This window comes from Akebia trifoliata, chromosome 1 (genome assembly GCF_017979445.1).
Source record: "Akebia trifoliata isolate Shusen 1 chromosome 1, ASM1797944v1, whole genome shotgun sequence".
NCBI lineage: Eukaryota > Viridiplantae > Streptophyta > Magnoliopsida > Ranunculales > Lardizabalaceae > Akebia > Akebia trifoliata.
In genome coordinates this window covers 20,970,966-20,990,462 of record NC_141375.1, presented here as the reverse complement: position 1 = coordinate 20,990,462, position 19,497 = coordinate 20,970,966, and the positions used below count along the sequence as shown (strand labels likewise).

Here is a 19,497-nt window from a genome sequence, read left to right as displayed (position 1 = left end):
GATTGAATGTTTTGATTAATGAAAAAAATTGATATGATATTGGCCAATGAATTCGGCCCATAACCCATACATTGCTGAAACATTCAATATTTTGGAGCCAATGTTGTTGGATATAAATGGGTGAATTTAGAAAATGTGTTTTAGACAATTTCTTTTGTTTAATTGGTTTTGTGATTTTCTTCTTTTAATTGTTCAGTCCCACATAGGGTAAAAGAAGAGTTGGAAATCAATTCTTACATAGTCATTGTTTCTAGTATCATTAGAAGTTAAGTGAGATAGTCGGTGGGCTCACACACACGAGGGGACCCAAGGAGGAAACAAAATGATTTCTAGAAGGATTTGTGTATAAGCTTCGAAAAATCTTGTGCGCGTTGTGCACCCTAGGCTTGAGTCTCACTTGCCTTTGTATTTATTTAAATTTTGTTTGAAAAAAGTTTAATCTTTCTGTAAGAATCTCTTTGATGACTGTGTAAGTGTACAAGGCTGAAACCTTAAACTAATATTTATAATAACCAAGATCCTCCATGTCAAATCATCGAGATAATGTAAACAAATCTGCGGAAACATACTTGGATCCATAGCAACCAATCACTGTTTAGAGTCGAGCAGTTGGACTTCCAAATCAACACGTTCTTTCTTTGTTGGTCTCCTTCTTTTCTTTTTCTGATTTTTCTCTCTATATCTCTCTGTTGATGGGAAGTCAGAAAGAATTGAATCTGGAACGTGTGATTTGGGGACCATAACTGCCATAAATAGATAACTGAATCCTTGTTATCTTTTGGTATTTCCATTTCAGCCCATCATAAAGATGGAAAATACCCTTAAGTCTCTACACATTAAAGGCCCACACCCTATCAAATACATTAAAGCCCAAAACCTTAGTAGACCACTTTTTAAATGGGCTTAAATATATATAACAGTCCACAATACATTATCATTCACACATAAGCCCAATGTTGGATTAAGGTTCCAACAATCTCCCACTTGGGCTATATGTGTAACTTTATAATTATGCATTGTATAAAATAAATAACCGTATGAGCTCAACTTTGCTGTTATTACCGAAATGTATCTATATTCAATCCGATCCATTAATCATACTAACATAGGATCAAAGCAGCCTTCGTTACATTTGTCGTAACTCGACCCATCAATGGTCACGTATGCCGATATAACTAAATGACATGGATCATGATGTGGATGTGTAGCATGGAAATTTCATGCAATGTGATCTTAACATACCTATTTCCAACTGGTCCAACCTTAAACCATAGTGAGATCAAACATTACCAAAATCAAAGTGTAAATAAAACCAAAACTTTATTTCTGCAGAAAATAACCTTAAAGTATCCATAAACTGAAATAACTGAAAATATGTCTATATATCATAGAAACATATAAATTACAAACTCCCACTAAAATTCCATATCCTCAAATGACATGACACCCATACGAGCAGTGTGCTCATGAAACACGTTGGGTGGCAATCCCTTAGTAAGCGGATCCGCAACCATGGAGTTTGTACTAATGTGTTCTATAGACACTTGTCCACTTTGAACTCTTTCCTTGACAACTAGGAACTTGATGTCTATATGTTTTGACTTCGTCGAGCTCCTGTTGTTAGTGGAATACAACACTGCTGACTTATTGTCACAAAATAACTTGAGTGGTCTTTCTATACCATTCACTATGCGCAGCCCCGTGACAAAATTCCGTAGCCATATTCCGTGATTTGACGCCTCATAACATGCTATGAACTCTGCTGCCATGGTAGAAGGGGCTATAAGAGATTGTTTAACACTCTTCCATGAGATAGCACCTCCAGCTAGCAGGTAAACATAGCCTGACGTAGATTTTAAACTATCTTGGCATCCAGCAAAATCAGAGTCAGCATACCCAACGATCTCAAGTTGATCCGACCTCCAATATGTGAGCATGTAGTCTTTTGTTCTCTGTAAATACCGCAAGACCCGTTTGACTGCCTTCCAATGGTCTATTCCTGGATTACTTAAATATCTGCCTAACATCCCAACAACGTACGCAATATCCGGACGTGTACAAACCTGAGCATACATTAGATTCCTACTGCTGATGCATAAGGAATCTTTTGCATTTCTTTTTGCTCAAAATCATTCTTGGGGCACTGACTGAGATTAAACTTATCTCCCTTAGCCACAGGGGTGTTACCTGGTTTGCAATTTTGCATACCATATCTCTTGAGAACCTTTTCAATATAATTCTTTTGTGATAATCTAAGAATACCCCGAGAGCGATCCCGATGTATCTGTATACCTAATACAAAAGAGGCTTCACCAAGATCTTTCATCTCAAAATTCTTAGCTAGAAATTTCTTGGTTTCATGCAATAAGTCTATATCGTTGCTGGCAAGCAAAATGTCATCAACATACAAAACCAGAAAAATGTACTTGCTCCCACAAAACTTATGGTATATGCAATCATCAACTAAATTCATCTCAAAATCGAATGAGATGATCACTTGATGAAACTTGAAATACCATTGTCGAGATGCTTGCTTGAGCCCATAGATGGATTTATTAAGTTTGGAAACCATATTATTAGGGTCTTCCAACACAAAGTTCTCTGGTTGCATCATATATATCGTTTCATCAATGTCACCATTGATAAACGCTGTCTTTACATCCATCTGATGTAACTCAAAATCGAAATATGCCACCAATGCCATTATATTGCTGAAAGAGTCTTTTGAAGAAACTGGAGAGAAAGTCTCTTTATAATCAATGCCTTCTTTTTGTGTAAAGCCTTTTGCGACAAGACGAGCCTTGTACCTCTCCACATTACCTTTTGAATCCCTGTTGGTCTTAAATATCCATTTGCAACCAATAGGTTTCGTATCTTTTAGTAATGGAACAAGATTCCACACGTCATTGTCTTTCATAGATTTAATCTCCTCATTCATGGCATCAATCCATTTCTGAGAGTTAGAACTTTCCATGGCTTGACGGAAGTTGATCGGATCATCTTCCATCATTCCAATATCATTCTCTTGTTCTTAGAGAAATACAATGTAATCATCTGGCACTGCACTTCTCTTTTCTCTAATGGATCTCCTTAGTGGCATAGGTTCTTAAGGTGGTAGAGTTTGTTCTTTTGGATCTTCTGGAACAATTCCTTGAATGGAAGGTTCTTCTACATTGTCTTGATTTATTGTGTCATGTACAAAGTCAGGAATGAGATCCTGATCAATGCCAATGGCACCTGTGGAAATATCAACATATTCCTCTTCAAAGACAAAATCCCTATCTTTATCTCCTCCCGCAAACTCAACATCCTCAAAGAACCGGGCATTTCCTGATTCGAAAATCGACTTAGTCGTGGGATCATAAAACTTGTAGCCCCTAGATCTTTCAGAGTATCCAATAAAATAGCAACTTACCGTCCTTGAGTCCAGTTTCTTTTCATTAGGCCTATAAGGTCTTGCCTCAGCTGGACATCCCCAAACGTGCAAGTGTTTTAAGCTAGGCTTCTTGCCTGTCCAAAGTTCATAAGGGGTTTTGGTAGTCGCTTTAGTTGGAACCCTGTTCAGGATATATGCTGCAGTCTTAAGTGCTTCTCCCCAGGGTGATGTTGGTAAGGTAGAATGACAAATCATACTCCTTACCATGTCCTTAAGCGTCCTGTTTCGTCTTTCAGCAACACCATTCATAGTGGGCGAACCCGGCATAGTGTACTGTGGGACGATACCGCATTCCTTTAGGAACTTAGCAAATGGTCCTGGATGTTGTTCACCTGAACCGTCAAATCTACCATAGTACTCACCACCACGATCAGATCTGACGTTTTTGATCCTTTTGCTGAGTTGGTTATCAACTTCAGCCTTATAAGTTTTGAACACATCCAACGACTGTGACTTTTCATGAATGAGATATATATAGCCATATCTTGAAAAATCATTTATAAATGTCATAAAATATTGTTGACCTTTCCAAACAACCGCAGGGAATGGCCCACAAATATCTGTATGTATAAGTTCTAAGACTTCCAAAGTCCTATTGGCTACAAATCTCCTTTTATTGGTTTGTTTCCCCTTTATACAGTTAATACAAACATCAAAATTTGTAAAATCTAAAGGGTTTAGAATTTCGTCTAACACAAGTTTTTCTATTCTCCGTCTGGAGATATGGCCTAATCTCTTGTGCCATAATGCGGCCGAATTCTCACTGGTTAATATTCTTTTTATACCTCGTGTATTTAATTGCAGGGATTCATTAAATGAAGCAATTGTATCAATTAAATAAAGATTATCATAACCTGATAACGAACCGGAACCTACCAATTTTGAATCATAAAACAAACTAAATTTTCCATTCCCAAATGAACAAGAATAACCAGATTTGTCCAAAGTAGAAATAGAAATTAAATTCCGTCTAAAAGACGGTACAATAAATGTTTCATTAAGATTCAAATAAAATCCAGTTTTTAACAATAATCGAAAGTTTCCTATTGTTTCAACTTCAACCGTCTTGCCATCACCCACATATATGTATCGTTCACTATCATTTGGTTTTCGGCAACTCAGGCAACCCTGCATAGACACACTGATGTGAGTTGTTGCATCAGAATCTATTCACCACGTGTGTCTAGGTACCAAAGTTAAATTAACCTCAGAACAAACCAAATTAAGAAGCATACCTTTCTTAGCACGCCATGCGTGATAGTTGGTGCAATGCTTCTTCTTATGCCCTTCAGCACCACAGAAGAAACAACCAGTACCTATCGGTTCATCCTGTTTCTTTTGTTGTTTCTTTTGAGGTGTTGTATTTGCAGCTTCCTTACCCTTTTTCCTTTTCTTTCCCTTGTCCTTAGAGGTTGAGGCCAGGTGAGCACTCTCTGTCTTATCTTGTTTCAGCCTTTCCTCTTCCTGAACACAGTGTGAGATGAGCTCATTCAGAGACCAAGTCTATTTCTGACAGTTGTAACTCACCTTAAACTGGCTAAACTGTGCTGGAAGGGATATCAGAAGTAGATGCACCAGCAAGTCCTCAGAGAGTTCTAGCTTAAGTGCTTTCAGTTTGGAAGCAAGATGAGACATCTCCATGATGTACTCCCTGATATTGCCTTTACCCCTATATCTCATTGAGATTAGACTTATCAAGAGCGTACTTATCTCAGCCTTTTCATTCTTGACAAACATTTTTTCAATATCCATAAGGAACTCCTTAGCCGTAGTGATCTTGTCAGACATTGTACCCCTGAATGCTTCCGGAATGGCCTTCTTCATGACCATCATACACATGCGATTTGATTTCTCCCACCTTTCCACATCCATCTTTTCTTCAGAGGTACTCTTATCCATAAGAGGTGTAGGATGATCAACCCTTAGTGCAAGGTCAAGATCCATGACTCCGAGAACTATCAAGAGGTTCTCTTACCATGACTTGAAGTTAGTGCCATTTAACATAGGAATAGAGTTGATGTTGGCAGTAATATTAGCAGGATTATTTAAAGCTGAATCAGAGAACAACCACCAAACAAAACAAGCTTACATAAGTCTCAAAACCAAAAGTAATTATAAATTCAAATAAAGGTAAATCCCATCTCAAGATACCGAGCACTCCATTAATATGCTGTCTTTGGACAAGAAAATATTAACTTGTGAGTGATATCTTGGTGCAATAATCAAACAGTGACAATAAGAACATGTCGAAAAATAAATCTTCCTTTGGGCCGATTTATTGGTCACATATAAAAAAATTAATAATCATCACGTGTTTATTACTACAGGTGCATATGTAAATTCTGTTAAATATTGTCCTTCCTTTGGGCCAGTCAATATTCACATAATTTACATGGCCGTAACCGTTTATATTCCAAAACAAATTAATTTCCACAAGAGAGATCACTTAGGTGACATGTTGTTTTAATTAATTCATCTCAAAATATATATAAAACATACCAATATTCGAATTTAATCAAAACTGGATCCATAAAAAAAAATACATAAATAAACAAACTGATTTAACCAAAAGAATATAAATATATAAACTGAAACTAGAAAATATGAATCTGAAAATCATAAATGGGGAAACTAGGAACAATATTAATAAACAAAAAATTCTTAATTAAAAAAAAACTGAATCCAAAAGCCTGAATTTGAATCCACAGAAGTTGATTCAAAACATTGAATATATGCTCACAGCAAAATTCCAAAAAAAATATATATATATAAAACAAAATCTAATTTTATGAAACATAAATCAAACTTGATTCTCAATGGATTAACATGAAGAAGGCTCTGATACCACTTGTAAGTGTACAAGGCTGAAACCTTAAACTAATATTTATAATAACCAAGATCCTCCATGTCAAATCATCGAGATAATGTAAACAAATCTGCGGAAACATACCTGGATCCATAGCAACCAATCACTGTTTAGAGTCGAGCAGTTGGACTTCCAAATCAACACGTTCTTTCTTTGTTAGTCTCCTTCTTTTCTTTTTCTGATTTTTCTCTCTATATCTCTCTGTTGATGGGAAGTCAGAAAGAATTGAATCTGGAACGTGTGATTTGGGGACCATAACTACCATAAATAGATAACTGAATCCTTGTTATCTTTTGGTATTTCCATTTCAGCCCATCATAAAGATGGAAAATACCCTTAAGTCTCTACACATTAAAGGCCCACACCCTATCAAATACATTAAAGCCCAAAACCTTAGTAGACCACTTTTTAAATGGGCTTAAATATATATAACAATCCACAATACATTATCATTCACACATAAGCCCAATGTTGGATTAAGGTTCCAACAGACTGTTTTGCCCAGAAATTCAGAAAGGTGTCTCTTCCTGGCACTATCCACGAACAGTCACTTCTCCTTCTATTTAAATCTTATTTTCGAATATACAGTTAATTAATTTTCAATATCTCGCTTCTCTTCTTCTTTAATTAGTGATTTATAATTTACAAGAGTACACAACATATTTGGGTTTGCCACAAAAAGATATTGAAGTGCAACTTTCTCTGTCATAGATCATTGTATTATGGGAGCTAGACGCTTATGAATGTTGGCACCGGAGTAAGAAGGAAACTGTCTTAAAGACATCGTGTTTAATGTGTAGTCTTGATCTTTGAATTTTCTCTCCAAAGTGACAAGTCTTCCTTACCTTTTTTTTTTAATTTAATTTTCTTTCTCTACATTTAATTTATATTTTAATTATTTCTGTTTATGATATATTTTCTAAACAAAACTGATTTGCACCAAAACAAATATTTCACTTCAATCTCGATCAACATTGATACATTTCTATTATAAAAAATTATCAACACATGTGGGTGGATTACATTCCAATGTTTTAAATCATGGATATAATATAATTATTCTAACATATTATGGAATCAAGACTTGGCGAAAGCTGATCTGCATAGCACACTATACAGATTTTGAACCAAAATCCTCCATCTAAATATAGAGATATTGGATTGAATCAGTCCTTTATATTATGTTCTCACTATTTTTAAGTCTAAAATATTTCAAAAAGTAAATTTTGCTTTTTCAAATTGGTTGCACGGGGGCTGCTGAGAAACATCTATAATTATTGATTGTTTAATACAAAGTGGCAGGTAGATTCAACTGATGAGGCCATCAAATTCACAAATCGCCTATTTCTGGTCAAATTATGACTATTATATTTCCAAGGCATGGGCACCTATCAGTGTCGTTGGCATGAGACATTTGATCAAGTCTACCATTGATCATGACGAAGATATATAAAATTTTCATGTTGAATATTGATCATTGGTGTTCACTTTGAAAGGATGTGATCCTCTATTTCAATCATTGATCTCAATCTATCAAATATAGAAAAAAAGAGAGCTGTTATTGGCACCCCAACTTTTACTTATTACACTCCAATTAAAAATAATTAAATAATTAAATTTTTGAGAATAAGTAAAAGTTGGGGTGCCAATAGAAGTTCTCTCAAATTTTTAAGATTTTATATGAGCCTAATTATAATAGTAAGTGTTGTAATGTGGAGATAATAATTTGAGCAAAACCTTTTTAATCCTTAAATGATGTGTTTTAATCTTTAATTGGGGTGTGATAAATAATTTATGAAATTGGGTCTAATAAGTAAAAGTTGGAAATGCCAATAGCAGCCCTATATAAAAATCCAAGGATTATTTTAAACATGAAAGGTCCCACTAATACCTAAAAGATTATATCCGAAGATGTTGGGAGGCATGCAAGTTCTGAAATACCTGGAAACTTTTCATATTAGGTTGATTATGATATTTCATTGGGTTAGGGATTGAGACGCTATGTGAAAAAATGTCATATTTGACGGCCGAGGGCGGTCAAATTTTGTAAAATTTGGTGGATCATCCCATCAAATTTGCCTGTCAAAATTTTTTTTCTTTTGACAGCCCAAAAACATCAAAATTAACTAAAAAACTGTAAATACCCATAATCGTAGAATTTGTCTGGAGAAATTTTGACAACTGTAGACCGTCAAATTTGGGTAACTTTCAACTATTAAAAAATTAATTATTAATTTTTTTTTTTCTTTTGTAGTTTAATAAAGCCTGCAAATTAACCTACTAACAATAACATAACATTAATATAGGATATCCAGTTGTACACCCAAGCCATCCAACGGTCACCATGCAATCATTCAAACTCAATCCCCACACTCCACATAAACGATATTTATTAAATAAAATCTAAAATATAAGTACAAATCCAGTTTGTAAGGTTTTCAAATCTAAGCCATGTTGATTACAATGAGTTCTTGATTTATCTTGTCTCCATCATCATAATCATCGAAGCCTTATCCCAAAGATTTTTGGGTCAACTAATTAGATCTTGTTCCTCCTTGATTTCCATTCAAAGGCACGTGTCACAACCCGATCTTGTAATAAATCTAAATGAATTAAAACAAAAGCAACGAATTATTTGTCAAAGACGATAGCACTTTTCAAAGAAAATTTATTATAATGAGTATCATATTTACAAAAGCATTTATCATAATTAAAAAACTGAAAATTCAAGAACAAGTGCTAAATTGAAAATCAAACTCTAAACATCATTTAGAAAAAAAAATGCAATCATTCTCAATTGTCAATTATCAATTATTTCTTCAAATAACACATACTTAGAAGAATTGTAGTTCATTTCCTTAAATATATAGATATGGCATGCAGAGCAATAGCCACCAATACAGTTAAGAGTTAGATAAAGGTAATCAAATCAATATTCATAATCAAATTACATAAGAAAAACTCCTATTATGGTGTTTTACTCTAATTAGTAAAACACACATTCTATTGATATGGAACAAGAAAGATTTAAACTCCATCAATGTGAAATCGAGAAAGATGTGAGATTCAGAGAGACCTCTGTCTTGTAGGTTAGGATTTCATTTCTATGTTTCACATTTTGAAGGTTAGGATTAGGATTCTGATCTCTGCATTTTTTTTCTTCCCCTTTCTCCTTTTGCTCACACAGTAGTTTATATAAGAAATAATTTTATTTTTATTAAAAAATAAACCCAATTTGTCGGCCTGATGGCCACAAATTTAACCTCCAAAAAATTTGATGGTTCGTGTCAAGTGAATTATGTTGTCAAATTTAAAAATTTTCATGTAGTAAGATAATGCTCTTTTCATTATAATTTTATGCTAGTGTTTGTTATTAAATAAGATGTTGAAAGCATCAAAAGGATCACCTAGTCGATTCTTGTTTGCAACTAAGAATTATGTATTTGAAAACATAATCTACTGATTTGGTCTATCACGCACTATAGTCTTATACAATGGAAGACAATTTACAAGAGAGTAAATCATAGATTTCTATCAAGAGCATGGGATAACGCAATTATTTTCCATGCCACAATATCCGCAGGGCAATAGACAGGTTGAAGTTACTAACAAAGTTCTAATAGACACACTAAAGAAGAGGTTGGGAAAAACAAAGGGAAGGGAGACCGTTGTCTTGCATGATGTACTGTGAGCCTTCAGGACAGCTGCCAGAACCTCCATAGGGATGTATCCATTCATTATGGCTTATGGCATGGAGATAGTGATTCTAACAGAAAATAGCTTCCCCACAATAAGATCAAGAGTAATGCAGACTGACCAGAACAACCAGTAGATAATCGCAGAACTAGATTTGTTGGAATATAAATGGGAAGTAGTGTTGATAAGGCTGGATAGCTATCATAAGAAATTGAAAAACTACTTCAATAAGAGAGTCCGTCATAAGAAGTTCAAAGAAGGAGGCCTAGTGTTGCGTAAAGTATTCTAGAACACAGAAGAGCAAAATAGTGAAAAATTGGGTCCTAATTGGGAAGGGTCATATAGAGTAGTAAGAGTAAGCCAAAAATGAGTATATTACTTGATTACAATGACCGGCCAAGAGTTGTCTAGACCGTGGAATATATGTAACCTAAAAAGATATTATCAATAAATAAATCTTTTTTGATTGCTAGTAGCCTTTGAGCGGATTTAGCATTAATAAAATCCCACTTGGATCCGAGCCTATGTGGGTCTTCTTTACCATAAATGGTAGAGTAAGAAGTTGGTCGGAGCCCAACTCTAATGAGAGTAATATAACACTTAAAGATGGATCCCACCTGGATCCGAGCCTACGTTGGTCTTCTCTGCCTTATTTAATAGGATAAGAAGCTGGTCGGGGCCCTACTCTGATGAGAGTAATTTAGTATTGAAGATGTATCCTACCTAGATCCGGGCCTACTTGGGTCTTCTCTGCCTTAATTGGCAGAGTAAGAAGCTAGTTGGGGCCCAACTCTAACACGAGTAATATAGCACTAAAAGTAGATCCCACTTGATTCCGGGCCTATATGGATCTTCTCTGCCTTAATTAACAGAGTAAGAAGCTACTCGGGGTCTTACTCTATCACGAGTACAAGAGTACTCGAGATGGATCCCGTTTGGATCCGGTCCTACGTGGGTCTACTCTGCCTTAACGTGCAGAATAAGAAGTTGGTCGGGATCCTACTCTGCCACAAGTATAATAGAACTGAAGATGGATCTCGCCTGGATCTGGGCCTACGTAGGTCTTCTCTGCCTAATTGGTAGAGTAAGAAATTGGTCGGGGGCTTATTCTGGCACGAGTAAAATAACACTGAGTTGGGCTCTTTCTAGGGTCTGGTCATCATAGCTCTCCTCTATTTTAACCAGTAGAGGGAAGTACTGGATGACCATACTATGTCTTAAGTAATAGACCATAGAGATTTGTTTAGCAAAAAAGCAAATCCTCGCAATCATTCTTTGCCTATGGTTAAGAAAAGGTTATTGAATGATTACAGTTTGCCTTAGAATAATAAAAGCACTGAAGCAAAGCCTTTTCATGAACAAAGGTGAGTATTATGCCTTGAAAGCCATTTAGTCATATGCTATGTAACACCGAGTTAGAACCTTCTGGAAGGATAGTAACTCAAAGGTACTTCTCTAAAATTTTATGTGGTTATTCACAAAGAGGTTCCACCTAAGTAAGATTTACATAAGGTAGAACCTGGGGGGAAGATGTAGTAAATATAAGCAGTTCAACAGTTGAGTGTGCAGTGCAAACAATGCGAAGAAGTAAAGTTCACATTGAAGGCAGATTAACAATTGACTTAAGTAGTGCAAAGGAACAGATCTTTTGATGTCGTTAAGTAAAATATTGTGTTGAAATCTATGCTAGGTTAGAGAACAATTAAGCAATTGAGTGTGCAGTGCGAACAGTGCGGAGAAATAAAGTTCATATTAAAGGCATATTAGTAGTTGGCATAGGAAAAAGTTCATTAATAGCAAGGAGAATATAATAGAAATCCCAAAGATGGGACATTACAAAAATAACAACAAAATCAAAATACAATAGAAACCAATAAACAGATCTTCATTCGGCAATTAATGGTTGGTTGGCAGGAGATAAGACTTCAACAGCAGAATTCAAAAGGTCGACGGCCTCATCTTGATCAATGTCGATAATGCAAATAGGAGGCAGATCAAGAGGCAGGTCACTAACAAGGGCATGCGAACCAGTCACCAAATCTATGGTTTCCCAGCCTCCATAAGTTCACTTGGGACTCGATCCAGGATGGCAACTGGGTTCCCCTTTACATCCAATTGGAAGGCTAGGACTCGCCCATGGTCACCAGACCAACTGAAAATCTCCTTGATAAAAGGACTAGTAGGACATTCATCATCTTTGTCTTCTTTATCATCCTGCTCTTCATACTGAAGCCCAGTAGCCTTAAAACCCTCATGATAGGCCTTAGTTGAAACTTCTTCTGCCAACCAAGAGTACTGGGCTTGTAGTTGTCACAACAGTCTCTTGGTCTCAACCTCATCTTCATTGGTATGAGCTGCCTTAGTCGTCTCAATACTAACCCTAAGGGAACTCTCAAGCTCTTGTTGCTTTACTTTTTCTTAGAGATCTGCCAGTTCTACATCTCTCCTCTGTATTCTCTCTTTGTAGTTGGCCAATTTCAGTTGAAAAACATCATAGAGATCTACCGGCTTCTTATTGGTGGTCTCCAAGTCTAAGTTTATCTTGGAAAATTGAGCCAAGTTAGCCTACATTTCCTCTCTAGCTGAAATCGCCTCGACCCTTCTTTCACTAAATAATGGATAAGGGTCCGATTTATTAAATGGGAGACTTTTGAGAAATGGGAGTCGCCACCTAGTTTAGGTCTAGGAACCATAAATAACTCCAAATGGATATGGGTCGATCCACGGATCAAAGAGATGGATAAGGGGTCAGATTACGGGTTTCGGAAGGTGTTAGGCACCGAACCCGTCCGATCAACATGATCGATCTCTACTACGATCCAAAACTAACTTATGGTCAACAATGAAGACTACGCTCAAGACTATGATCCAATCATCATCATCAATTTATGTCGGGTATGCCAAACAAATCCTATGGCTAAAATTGACCCAATTATTACATGATCATTCTTTGAATTCCACAAAATATAGACAGGTTTGAAAAAGTCCTAATTAGCTCCATGATCTAAAATTAATTAAGGAATTCTGCATGCAAGTATTCCCCAAACTGTTCAAAGTAGAAACTGCCAAATTAGAACTCATAGAATTTCTAAATTGGGAATCTAAAATTTTCCAAATTAGAGTTCTAAAAATATATGTTGAACTCCCAAATTAACAATTTTAAAGGACACATTCTCTAAAGTAACAAGTTTTCATAAATGTAAAATTTTGAATTAGGAACTTCCAAATTTCCATATGAATGTGAACCTTCTAAATATAAAAAATACAGAATCTTCTAAATTGGAAAATTGTTAAAATATGAAATTTCTAAATCAGAAATCTATGAATATATTCTCCCAAAATAGAAAACTATGCAATCTCATATTAGAAAGTTTTCAAATATAAATTTTCCAATGATCCACAAATAATTTCTAAAATAGAGAATTATACAAACAATGAAGTCCCAAATTAGAAAATTATGGATTTGCCAAAAATCACCAAATTGAAAATTTATCAAACAACAAAAAATCCAGGATATTGTACTTACCAAATTAGAGATTGACAAATATCATTGCATAAAATTTTCAAATTTGAAAGAAAAATCCACAAGAAAATTTTCATGTTCATCGAATCCTTAAACTAACCAAAACAAGCATGCATACATGACTTTCGATTTTGTCAAAATAGTAGTCATTCAACAACATGCATATCTGTCAAGTCAAGGGGTACACTGATCACATAGAAAAATCTCAAGATAATACAAAAAACTCGAATATTATCATAAATCATGTAAATCAAAATTGATTGTAATGATCATGATAAAAAAAAAACCTTTAATCCTTCTAACATGCAAAAATAATAAAATAAAAATAACAAATGAAAATAAACAAGATGGAGGCATAAAAATTTTCTCCTAACCTATCAATAGCAAAAAGAACAAAATAGAAAAATAAAACCTACGTAAAACAAACATTCTCCTTGACCTATCGATCTAAAAATATAGAAAAACTACATGAACTAAAAGCATCTCCTAATCCTATCAATGAACAAAAAAAGGAAAAAACAAAAGAGGCATACAAAAATATTCTACCTACCTTATCAACATGCAAAAAATATAAAGGAACCCCTAATCATATCAACATGCTAAAAAAATAAATAAAAATGTAGAAAATAAATAAATAAATAAAAAAAAAAAAATCCTTCCAATCCTACCTACGTGCAAAAGTAAGTAATAAAAAAAATAAATACAAAAACTAAAGAACGACCTACCTATAGAATGAAATAATGCCAAGTCTATCCTTCAGGTTCGATCCAAAGGCCTGCGAGTATTCGTTGTTGTGAGGAGAAACGAGGACAGCGAGAGAGTCGTTAAGGGAGAGGCTGAGGAAGAGTGCAAGCAGAGAAAGTTGTGTTCTCGTAAGTGCTGTAGTAGTGAGCCAAAGAGTGACGTTGTAGCAATAGCACCTAGGGGCTGGGCAAAACGTGGGTGCAAAAGAGAGAGCAGGCTTAATGGCTAAGGTGTTAATACAGCAACCAACAGAGAAAGAGAGGGGCTAGGGCGTTATGGGTGAATTCCAGGTTTAATGGAGATAATGGGGGGGCATCAATGGCGTTAGAGATGGGTAAGAGAAAGGGCAGAGAGAGATAAGTGAAGGAGAAGGCAGAGAGGGAGAGGAAGAGATCAGAGAGATGGCTGCAATGGCCACGTTTTGAAGAGACGGTTGTTGTCTAGTGGCTGTAAGATGTGTAAGATGAAGGCAACGTTGCTGTCGTGGGTGTTACCGGTTTGTAAGAAAAAAAAAACAGCAGCTACACGTTGGAAAAGGGCCAACAACGCGTTAGAGAAGGGGCTGTGAGTGGTAATGAAGAAGAAGAAAGGGCTGGGCAGCAGGTTTGAACGTCCAAGAGGAGAGAGCTGAAGGAGTAGAGATGAGAGTCCAAAAGAGGAAGCTGCGAAGGAGGCGTCTATGAGAGAATGTCCAGCCGTTCAGCCCATGGAGAAGAAGATCCAAAGAGCAGAAAGAGAGAGCCGAGAGAGAGAGAGTCCAAGGAGAAAGAGAGTCGAGAGTGCCAACCCCCTTTAATAGAAACTCTGTTTCTAAAAAAATCTTTATTTCTTTTTATTTTTATTTTTACCCGTTTCTTTTACTTTCCTTCTTTCTTTTAGAGAACAGGGAGCGATCCCACGATACTCGTACCACAGTAGTCTTTTATTGATGAATTTTCATTGGTCGATATTGGTTGATTAATTTTTGTTTTGGGTTTGGTTAAAAATATTTAAAGTTGAATATAATTTTTTTATTTTGAGTTTTAATTGGTTGATTGATTTAGATTTTGATTTAATACTTAAAATTTTCCTTTTAGTTTAAATTTTAATTTGCGTTTTATATTGGATTTCGATTATTCAACTAGTATTTAATTTTAATTTGATTTGACCAACTGAGTTCAATTTTGAATTTTAAATTAGGTTTCGATGAGATTTGAGTTTGATTTTGCATTTTAATTGGTTTAGTGATTTTGAATTTGATCTTGATTTTAATTAGGTGAGTGATTTTAATTGTTGATTTTTAATTTGAGTTTTATTTTTTAATTGTTTGAATTTGATTTCAAATTTTAAATTTGTTTATTAGGTTTCGGTAGAATTTCAGTTTAATTTTAATGGTTGATTGGTTGATCAATTTTAAATTTTTTTGATTGGATTTAATTTGTTGATTGCGTTTTAATTTTAATTTGATCGGTTGTTTAATTGTTGCTTGATTTTAACTTTAATTATTTATTTGTTTAAATTTAAATTGTTTAATTTTTAATTTGAGTTTTATTTTTAGTTAGATTGGATTTTTAACTGGATTATGATTTTTATTACATTTTCCTTAGGATCGGAATCTCTAAGTTGAATTTAGAGGTTGAGGGGCATTTCGGTCATTTTTATGATTTTTCTTAAATTTCTCTGTTTTGGTCAGTTTGGGTACCGTTAGACTCGAAATCATGTTCTGAGTGCAATGGAGGCACTTTCGAGGTCTGAAATTGATGAAGGGTATTTTCGTCATTTTATCGATTTTTGCGGATTTTTACAAATTCTGACCTGAGGTTTCTTTCAATCCCAACGTGGCTATTTCTATGTTTAAAAGTTGCATTTTTCTAGTGTAGCGAGGTCTCTAAGTTATCGAACTGTGTAGCGATCCTAAACGTGCGTAAATTTCTATGTCGAGTCGTAACGAGTAGGGGAGATGAAAAGATTGGAAATATGAGGAAACAGGGATAGTACTCATAAGCCTTTGAGTTCTTTACGCTCATCATTAGGAATTCGCGGTAACCATGATGACGAATTGTCGAATTAGGCAGATGCAAAAATGGGGTGTCTACACTAGCTTTCTGAGAAAATTAGCTAGAGGAGACCAACTCAGCTTAGAGTAGAGCGATTTTTTCTTTATGCTCCCTAGTCAGAGTAGTCATCTGGTCCTCAGACTCATATCATTTCAAGAAGCTCAAGGTTCCATAGACGTTAGCCTACGAGAAGAATAAAGTAGTTTAGTGAGTAAAACCTGGAAAGTAAAAAAAATAAAGTAGGAAGAGTAGATAATTACCTAATAGAGGCCATGAACAAATCGACCAAAGCCTAGGTTAGTATTGGCCCAGTCGGCAACATCTCAGTCCTTGGGAAAAATGGATTGGGAAAATAGAGATGCAGCAATGACAAGGTTCCTTACCCCCCAACTTTTATTAAAAACATGAAAACGGGGCCGAAAGTCATTATTCTCGTTTTCATCCATGAGGAAGGCCCCACGACCCCTCCAAGAGAATGCAGTTTCATTTAGAGGAGTCCTGCGGTGACTAAGACCCTCTTGCCCAGACTCCTCTAGAAGGGAAGGACTCTTTAAACTTTTCCTAATCAACCTACGCCTCTTGCGCAGTTGAAGATCAAAGAAAAATGATGTGCTTCCTGATGGTGTCCAAGCTCTGCACCGCATGAGCCTAAATCATCTTAAGAAGCTAAACAGTAGCAATAGTAACAGCAGCAACAGAAACAGAAGTAGAAGTAAGAGTGACCTGCTCTCTACATACTAAGGCCAGTGGACCTGTCTCTTTAGTGAGGATAGAGCCACGAGGGACCAGATTTTTCTTCTTCTTACCCTGGTCAGAAGATGGAACAGCCTTGGTGACAGGGGAAAAAGAGAAAGAGAACTCTGAAATGTCAACGTTCATGGCATTGGATGATCCTAAGGGAATTGAAGGGGATGGAAGATCGGAAACATAGGCCAAGGGAGATAAGAGATTTTTTGAGATAGGCTAGGCCAGATCAAAGGAAACCTAATCAGAAGTAGCCCGTCGTAAAGGTGGCCGAAGCAAAACAGAAGGGGGAAAGATAGATCTGATCTATTTTCCCACCCCCTCAACATATTTGGTTTGGAAGTTTACTACCACTAGCCTCTTATCTTCGAATGCTCTACGTTACTCTTTCCTAGCCTCAACAACAGAAAGGGCAGAAGAATCTGTGGAAAGAAGAAAATAAAATTAGAATCAAATTGGGTTGCAGATAGAATCGAAAAATAAGACACAGCCATGTATCGAAAAGCCAATCTTACCCTAGAAGGTTTGAAGAACTCTAAATCTTTCATGAGGAGTGCCAGGGGTGAACTCCCAGTTCTCAGAGATAATTAAGAGGTCTTTGTACCACCCTTTATAAGTACTGGAAGAGAAGGAGCCAGTGCAACTACTGCGCTCTTTGAGGACAACGAGTAATACCCAGGGTGTTGGGAGATAACTTTTAAATTATACTTGGAAATAAAGTCATTAGGGGATATGCCCATCTTCTTTACTATCTCCACCAGATGGTAGAAATTGTCAGACATTTGGCCTGGGGTCCGATTTATCTTACTCAACACCTCCTTGAGGAAGGGAGAGAAATGGAAACTAAGACCAACGTTAATTTGACTAACGTAGACCATAATCTCCCCCTAACGACATTTGCTAGGGTCCTTACAAACCCAAATAGATACAAAGGCAGGGATGTAAAATCCCTTCCAAAGTTGGGTTATGTTAGCAGTCATTGAGAAATCAAGTGTGCATAAAAGAGAATAAAAGGGAAAAAGGTTACCTCAGTCTGAAAGAGGTAGAAATAGCAGTAAAATAAAAATAAGAAGAGATTTTTTCGTAAAATGTAGAGAGATGAGATCATAAAAAGTAACAACATAGTAAGAGGGAGAATGAGTACTAAGTTTCTTATTTATAGAAAAAAGTAAAGGAGCACGTACATCTAGGAGGACAGCCTAATCCAACCTAACCGGCACAGTTTGGGGGGGTAGTACTGATGATAGTAGGACACGTGGACGGACACAAATGAAATATGATTTGCCTTAGCCATCAGAATGATTTGAAACGACACAATATTAAATACGTTGATTCATTAAAAGTATAAATAATTATGGAGAATTGAGGTAGCCAATAAGAAAGAGGATACGTGTCTCGAGAAGACGATGAGAATTCGCGTCTCCTTAAGAGGGGGTAATTGTAGAGGGAAATAACATCGCAATTATCTAGACCATACACATGTCTAAGCTGGTTAAGTGGTACCAGGTGTAGACTAGCTTACGGGCGCTACCCAGCAGCAAAGCAGGTCAAAGTAAAGATCTCCCTAGTCTTACTAGAAGGGCAACATTGCACTAAATAAAACCTAGTCTACCAAGCAAGGCAGACCTGGTCGAAGAATACCCGTAATCCTGATATGCACACGTCAAGCCTAGAGATCTCGGAGGAGATCTTCCTAATATAGTATATATGATACAGAAGATCCCTATTCCATTTTGGATCTAAGGATCGGGGGAATCCCCGGGATCACCCCCCGTGAGATAATAAAAAACAAATGATATTTTGATGAATTGGAGGTCTAACTAGTTGATTGGATTATTCTTCTTCTTCTCTAACTTGAGCGTTGGAGAGTTTTTGGCAGGTACTACGCCTGTAGAGGAAGGGAGGCGACATGACTGACTTTGGATCCGTGAGGCAAAGTCTATCAGCAATGTTCACCAGATTCTGACCATATAGTCACTAATTATGTTTGATTGTGAACCACCAATTTTGCAAGATTTTCTTGCTTATAAGGTAATATATATATATAGGGAGCGGTTCGGCAATCCTGAAGTTTGCCAAGTTTGGTGCCAAACATTTTTTGTAAATCACTTTTGATGGGATTAGAAGTTTTGAAATAGGCTGATTTTTTGTGAGGATGATCTCTACGGTGAAGAGATCATCCTAAAAAAAAATCAGCTCATTTTGAAACTTCTAACCCTAATTTACAAGTTGAAGAATCGTGGACCATCCAATTTTTGTAAATCACTTTTGATGGGGTTAGAAGTTTTGGAATAGGCTGATTTTTTGTGAGGATGATCTCCTCATCATAGAGATCATCCTCACAAAAAATCAGCTCATTCCAAAGCTTCTAACACATATTTTGAAAAATGTTTGGCACCAAACTTGGCAAACTTTAGGGCTGCTGAACCGTCCCCATATATATATAAACATA

At 36.0% G+C, this 19,497-nt stretch overlaps 1 protein-coding gene and 1 pseudogene across 1 annotated transcript; both read right to left on the bottom strand.

Annotated features, from left to right (window-relative positions):
• Window positions 1-1,415: 1,415 nt before the first annotated feature.
• LOC147410901 (secreted RxLR effector protein 161 pseudogene) lies at window positions 1,416-2,075 on the bottom strand (annotated as a pseudogene).
• A 2,864-nt stretch (window positions 2,076-4,939) lies between these two features.
• Window positions 4,940-5,380, bottom strand: LOC147410900 (uncharacterized). Its single transcript, XM_086428679.1, has one exon. It carries the CDS (start codon window positions 5,378-5,380, stop codon window positions 4,940-4,942), a length of 441 nt encoding a protein of 146 aa, XP_086284805.1.
• Between the last annotated feature and the right edge of the window lie 14,117 nt (window positions 5,381-19,497).

Excerpts from the sequence above, each read along its gene's own strand:
- LOC147410900 (XM_086428679.1), bottom strand. The coding sequence starts at position 5,380 with ATGGATCTTGACCTTGCACTAAGGGTTGATCATCCTACACCTCTTATG.